The following is a 6,639-nucleotide window of genomic DNA, read 5'->3' as shown; positions in this document are numbered from 1 at the left end:
AGCCTGGATTAAATTCCTCTCCCTGCCTGGATGAAATCCTCAGGGTCAGGGGAGCCGGGTGGGGAAGGAGCTGAGGGCTCCGCGTTCCTGAGGGCTCCCGCTGGGCTCAGCTGCACCTGCCCTGCTTCGGGGTCCCACTGACCCCAAATCCCCCCAGTGACACCCGAGCTGGGCTCAGGGCTGGGCCCTGGGTGGTTTTTGTGCTGACACAGAGCTGGAGCTGCAGAGCCTCTGATTCATCCCGGGAGGGCTCACACCCAGCCCGGGCTCCTTCCCCTGGCGTTCATCACCTGGGGGGGGCTGGGCACATCTGGGGGAGGCTGTGGTGGTCCCCAGTTCCCACCGGGACTCCCTCATCCCTGCTCCGGTGTGGGGATGGATGGGGTTCGGAGCTCCAAAATCAGGGGCATGGCCAAGATTCCCAATTTGGGGGGGCTGAATGCACCCTTGGGTGCACCCTCAGGCCCTCAGGTCCTGGGGCACAGGGGGAGGACACTGGGGGGGCGCAGGTTTTGGGGGCTGCCCTGCCCCAGCCCCTGAGAGGGGTCTCTGGGATCTGGGCCTGCTTTAATCTCCCCAGGGCTGGTGTTTTTCCCATCTCCCCATGGGAAAGGGGCTGAATATCCTTCAAAAGGGGAAACTGAGGCGTGGGGGGTCCTCAGCCCATCCCTGAGGATGGGTGGGTTTGCAGGGTTTAATTTCCTGGCCCTGCTGCAGATCCAAAGCACTCTTCTACCTCCCTTCCCCCTCCTGCTGGTCCCCAACCCCTTCTGGGGACACCTGGGGACATGAAGGTGCTGCTCCCCCGGCTCAGCCGGGACTGCAGGTCCAGGGGTGCCAAAATCCAGGTGACGCTGCCCATCCCCCCTGGCCAAGGCTGCAGGACTCTCCTGGCTGGGATTGAGCTGAACCTGGGATCGGGGAGCTCCAGGGAAGAGTCTCCCACCTCCCTGGGGGTCCGTGTGGAAACCTCCCCTGGGCAGCCGGAGGAGGGGCTGGATTGGAGGAGTGGCTGGGAGGGAGCTGGGCCAGGGCCGGTGTCCCTGTCCCGGTGTCCCTGTCCCGGTGTCTCTGGCCCGGTATCCATGGGCCGGTGTCCCTATCCCGGTGTCCCTATCCCGGTGTCCCTGTCCTGGTGTCTCTGGCCCGGTGTCCCTGGCCCGGTATCCATGGGCTGGTGTCTCTGTCCCGGTGTCCCTGTCCCAGTGTCCCTGGCCCGGTGTCCATGGGCCGGTGTCCCTGGCCCGGTGTTGGTGTCCCCGTGTCGGTTCCCCTGTCCCGGTGTCCCTGTGCCCATGTCCCCGTGCCGGTGCCTTGGCCGGGAGCTGCTCTGGCAGAGGGTTGTGGTAGAACTGGAAGAGCAGGGCCAGAGCAGAAGGTCAGGTGAAGGTGTGGGTTTGGCACAGGTGAGGGGCTGGGGAGTTGTGGGTCACTTTTTGAGGGCACCCGTGGAGCCGTCTGGGAGAACTGGTACGGCTGGAGTGAAACCGGCCGTGTGGGAAGGGTTGGAAGAGTTGGAAGGATCGCTCCTGCTCCTCCCAGCCCATGCCAGCCCAGGATGGGCTCCCAGCTGCCCTGGAGCTGCTGCTCTTCCCCACTCCATCACAAGCGCCCACTTACCCTTCCCAGGACTGATGTTTGCCCCTCCCAGCCCACCAGCTCCCCCAGGGTTCAGGGTCTGAGCCCTCGCTGTTCCCCTGAGCCTTTGGGATGAGTTTACATCCGGCTCAATCCCTTTTCCCTCCTGAACTTTGAGACTTGAGCAGATTTGCACCCAGGATTTTTTTTTTTTTTAACTTTCCTTTATTCACAATAAATAATAAAGTATAATACAAAGATCTCAACACAGAATCCAAAAAGTCTCATTCTTTGGGAATGAAAAGGACTCCCAGCACCAGGAAAGGTGAAAGAGCATCTACGAGCAGCCCCGGGGCTGGGGGGTGGCTGCACCCCCCTGCCCTAAGCGGTCATTCCCCTTCCCCCAGGGCCCCCAGGTGTTGCCATACCTGGGCCAGGTGCGGTCCTGCAGGTGCCCCAAGGCGGGGCCCGGGGCCCTGCCGTGGTGCAGAGCGGCACCGGCAGGGCAGGGATGGAGCCGAGGGCGCCAGGGCTGGCTGAGGGGCTTTGTGGCTGCGGGGAAGCTGGCGAGGTTCTAGAGCTCATGCAGGGGTTCTTTACACACGCACACACACAGAGCCCCCGGCCTTCCCGCAGCCCCGGGGGCCTGGATGGGAAGTCTGGAGGAAGAGGCTGCAGCTGCAGTTGGGTGCGGTCGTGCCTGGCTTTGGGGCACACGTGAGCCCCTGTGTGGGGCTTCCTCCCCTCGCTCGGCTCGGCTGTTCCAGCTGCTCTTACGGCGGGGTCAGCTCCATGGACTTCTTCCTCTCCTCCCGCTGCTCCTCCCACTCCTCCTCGGACTCGTAGGTGCCCTTGATGATGGCCACCCTGTCGGACATGTTCATGCAGTAGGGGACCAGGATGTAGAAGTAGAGCAGGGAGGCCAAGCACGCCCCGAGGATGGGCCCAACCCAGAACACCTGGAAAGCGACAGGGACACGGTGAGAGCAGCTCCTGGGGCTGGTGCTCCAGGTGTGCTCGTGGCACCACCACCCGTCCCTGCTCCACATCTCCTGCCACGTGGAGAGGAAAATACCCATTCCAGAGACTTCCTGAGCTGAACCCCCTCAGCCAGTGCTCGCTGAGGGCCCAACCTGCTCTGCAAGGCTGGGGCTGAGCTTGCAGGAAGTGCTGGGTGAGAGCAAGGACCAAGCTGGGCTTCTCCCTGGGCTCAGAGGACACCAGTGGTGCTCAGGGGGCACCACGGCTGATTTCCATCCCTGGCAGTGTCCAAGGCCAGGTTGGATGGGGCTTGGAGTAACCTGGGCTGGTGGAAGGTGTCCCTGCCCATGGCAGGGGTGGGACTGGATGAGCTTTTAGGTCGTTCCCACCCAAACTACCCAGGGACGGGTTCATTTCTGTCCCCTCGCTGGCTCTGTGCCAGGGGATTAACTGTTCCCGATGCACCAAGGGGCAAAACCTCCCTTGTTCTCCAGCCCCTTTTAATCCTTCCTGCCTGGGGTGGGCTCTGAAACCCCCACCCCTGTCATTCCCATGGCAGTCCCTGCCCTGTCCCCACGTGGCTCCCATCTGTCCCTGTCCCCAGTGCCACCAGCACTCACCCAGTGCGCAGAGCTGAACCTCCTGGTGATGACCGCGGGCCCGAAGGAGCGCGCAGGGTTCATGGAGCAGCCGGTGAAGTAAATCTGGAGGTGTGGGGAGAACGCTGGTTTAAGGAGCAGATCGGAGCTGCTTGTTGGGACTGAAGTGGCCCCCGACGGTGTCTCTGTTCCAGAGGGCTGGAGATGCCCCCCCCACCACGAAGGAGCCCCAAGACCTCCTGTGCTGTCGCTCCCAGAGCAGCTCCCTCAGGACCAACTGCACGAGGGCGTTGTGGGGAGCTCTGTGCTCACAGGCCCCTCAGCCCAGACTCACCCCCACCAGGTGGCCCACGGTGACGGAGAGGCCAATGGACAGCGCGGGGGAGCCGACGCCGTTGCGCCGGTTGTCCGTGGATGCGAAGATGCAGGCAGCCAGCTGGAAGGTGAGGATGATCTCCACCACGAGGGCCTGGCCTGCGGTTATGTTGTTGTTGAGCTGGAACCACGAGAGGGACAATAATTAACCCTCCCCGGGGCTCGGCATCACCGGGAGGGCTCTGGGTGCTTTGCTGGTAGATTTGGGAGGGTGAAGTTGGGTGAGAAGCCCCCCAGGGCCCCTGCCCAGCCCCTGCTCAGGCTTCCTGCTCCTTCTCTGAAAGGAAAGAAATGATCTTTCTTTCTTTTCAAGTCTCCAAAATCTGTCTTTCCCCTGGGCCTGTCCCTTCGCTGGGCTCTCCACAGCTCTCTCCACTTCCCTGTCTCCACAGCACTGAGCGCTTTGCTGCCAATTCCCTTTTTTCCTGCATTTCTTTCCCCTCTGATCCTTGCGGGCTGTTGCACCCTGACTTCTGCCCTGTACTGTGAGGAGCACCTGCCCAGGAGGACGAGGAGCAGCTGGGATGGGACGGAGGGTGAGGGGTGGGATTGAAGGCCATGGGGGTGGGAGGGGTTGTTGTGTCCCAGTGACTGCACAAAACGCTGGGGACTCTCAGGGGGACTCGACCCCACTGGCCCTGGGAAGGACAAAGTAACCCAACCCATCACAGCTCATTTTTTAGCTAAATCTGGCTTCTTTGGGATGTGGAACCTGTGGAATGAGAGGCTTTGGAGCTCCTCATCCCAGTGACCAAACCCTCTGCAACGTCTGTGCTGCTCCCAGGGTTCCAGGCCTGGCCGTGGTTGGAGTGGCGGCTCCACCGCTCCCATTCCAGGTGTTTTCCCAGCACTGCCCCGAGGGTTTCAGGCTGGACCTCATTCCGGCTTAGCTCTGAGGGTCCCGCTGTGCCCCCTCCTCCCCTGGGAGCAGCCCCTGCTGCTCGCAGCCCCTCGGCTCCGTCCTGCTCCTCGCTCCTTCTCCAGCTCTCCCCCACCACCTCTCCCATCCCTCTCTGTTCCCAGCTCGCCCAGCCACTGGTTCCAGTGGGCTCTGCTCCCCCTGCCCATACTGGTCTGACTGGGCTCTGCTCCCTCCCCCCCGCTGCTGGCACGGCTCCTATCCTGCGCTAATCTCCAGGTGGAGAGGCTGCACTCGGGAACATCTCAGTGGTGCGGGTGACTCACGGGGCCCTCAGGACAGAGGAAGCCCTCATTAAAGGAGGGAAAAACATCCCACTCATCACCGGCACAATAAAGCCGTCATGTCAGAGCTCGGCTTCACTCCCGGCCCATTCCCAGCCCTCCGTTCTTCGTGCAGGACAGAGCACTGAGGACCCATCCCAGCGGATTCTCCTCCCCGTGTCGGCGCCGAAGGGAAGGCCAGGGGAGAGGGGAGCGCCCCCGGCCGGGACTCACCACGTTGATGGCCAGGTTGCCGCGGGTGTTGGCGGGGGTGACGCCGTAGAGGATCCCGGCGCCGGCGATGGCCCCGACCAGCTGGGCCACGATGTAGAGCAGCGTGCGGAGCAGCGAGATCTGGTTGCCCACGAAGAAGGCGATGGTCACAGCAGGGTTGATGTGGGCGCCGCTGATGTGGCCGAAGGCCTGCACCAAGGTGCCGATGGCCAGCCCGAAGGCCAGTGCAATCTGCAGGATGCTGGGCAGGGCCGATGGCCACTTCAGCGCTGAGCCCAGCCCGATGAAGACGAAGATGAGCGTGGAGATGAACTCCACAAAGACGGCTCGAGCAAAGGCCAGGGTTAGTATTTCCTTCTTCATGGTGGGAGCAGGTAGAGGGCAGCCAGGGAGGAAGAAAGTTTAGGGTTGCTCTGTGTCTGGGCTCTGGTGTGTGCACCCAGGTGTAGGGCCATACCTATCTATATATGCAAGAGCAGCAGGAGCTGTGTTACAGGCTGGTGGGTGGAGCCAGGGAATTAGCCAGTCCTCCCAAATTATCATGTGAACCTGGAAAAGTTTCCATCTGAAATGTCTTTGCAGCCTCTTGGTGAACCAGTGACTCAGATATTGGTGGCATTTCTCTCCTTTCCCTCTGCAAACAAAGAGCCCCTATAGGGTGTCTCTGTGGTCGTTAAATAACGAGGTTGCATAACGAGGCTGAGCTCCCTCCTCTGCTTTTCCCTTTTGCTGCCTCTCGCCAGGTCCTGGGTGTTTCATCAGCACAGGTGTAGTTAATAATCCCTCCCTTGCTGTGCTTGCACTGCTCCTGTTGGAAACCCTCGTTGGGCTGGAGGAGCTCTCCCCGGGCCGAGCTCAGGGTGCGTTCAGCTTCCATGGGACCTTGAAATGGGAAGGAAAATTCAACAGCTGGAGCTTCTCCCAGGCTGTCAAGAGAGCTCAGCTCCAGGAAAGCGGTGGTTTGCAGTTGTCCAGGGAGCAGGGAAGGGTTTGGGGGAAGCTTTGTCCCTCTGGGGAGCTGTAGATGAGCCGGAGCTTCCTTGAGGTGCATGGATGGAGAAATGGGATGGCGTTACCGGGATGGAGAAGGCTCCTGGCGCAGAGCGTGGCTGGGAGCCTCTGCTCCCTTTCCTCTCTGCTGCTCCTTCCAGAGCACTGGAACAAGTGCTGGAACTGGGGGCTACTCCCAGCCGGGGACGGCGTCTCCTCCCCTGACACCTGCGCCCTTTCCTTTTCTTTCTGCCTTTCCAGCTCTTGCTCAACGAGCAGTGATTTTGCTCCTGGGAATGCCAACGCCAAGGCACAGGCTCTGCATGGACGCAGGCCGTGTTTACACATCTCCTTTCATGTTCCTGGGGCGCTGCCCTCTGTCCCAAACCCATCCATCTGCAGATCCCTGGCTGGCAGGGAGTGGCGGGGGAGGATCTCGGGGCTGTGCACACGGAGCTGTTGAGGACTGAGGTTTTGGGGCGGAAAAGGTCTCGGGTGACGCTTAACAAAGAATTCTTGGTTCTCTCGTAGCCCTCGCAGCCTTGTGCCAGGATTATTTTTTTTAGATGGGTTTGGGTGCCAGATCTGCTCTCCTTGCTCGGTTGATCCACGTTTCCTTTCTCGAGTGATGCCCAGGCCAGGTTTATCCCTGGCTGCCAGGTCCCTCCGGAGGGGCACCCACACTCCAGCACTGAGGGAG

At 61.4% G+C, this 6,639-nt stretch overlaps 1 protein-coding gene across 1 annotated transcript; it reads right to left on the bottom strand.

Moving 5' to 3' along the window:
• Positions 1-1,791: 1,791 nt before the first annotated feature.
• AQP5 (aquaporin 5) lies at positions 1,792-5,845 on the bottom strand. Its single transcript, XM_042025750.1, has 4 exons — positions 4,950-5,845; positions 3,493-3,654; positions 3,180-3,263; positions 1,792-2,537 (listed from the first exon to the last, which is right to left on the bottom strand). The coding sequence occupies exons 1-4, from the start codon at positions 5,310-5,312 to the stop codon at positions 2,352-2,354; spliced, it is 795 nt and encodes a 264-aa protein (XP_041881684.1). The 5' UTR covers positions 5,313-5,845; the 3' UTR covers positions 1,792-2,351.
• Between the last annotated feature and the right edge of the window lie 794 nt (positions 5,846-6,639).

This window comes from Corvus kubaryi, unplaced genomic scaffold (genome assembly GCF_017639235.1).
Source record: "Corvus kubaryi isolate FWS band 111438036 unplaced genomic scaffold, C.kubaryi_AGA036_p1.0 37277, whole genome shotgun sequence".
Classification (NCBI taxonomy): Eukaryota; Metazoa; Chordata; class Aves; order Passeriformes; family Corvidae; genus Corvus; species Corvus kubaryi.
The sequence above is the reverse complement of the archived record's forward strand: the minus strand, read 5'-3'. Positions and strand labels throughout refer to the sequence as shown.

Excerpts from the sequence above, each read along its gene's own strand:
- AQP5 (XM_042025750.1), bottom strand. The coding sequence starts at position 5,312 with ATGAAGAAGGAAATACTAACCCTGGCCTTTGCTCGAGCCGTCTTTGTG. Across the intron at positions 3,655-4,949 it reads GCAACCTGGCCATCAACGTG|CTCAACAACAACATAACCGC; the intron begins GTGAGTCCCGGC and ends TCGTGGTTCCAG. Across the intron at positions 2,538-3,179 it reads GGTTCAGCTCTGCGCACTGG|GTGTTCTGGGTTGGGCCCAT; the intron begins GTGAGTGCTGGT and ends GTCGCTTTCCAG.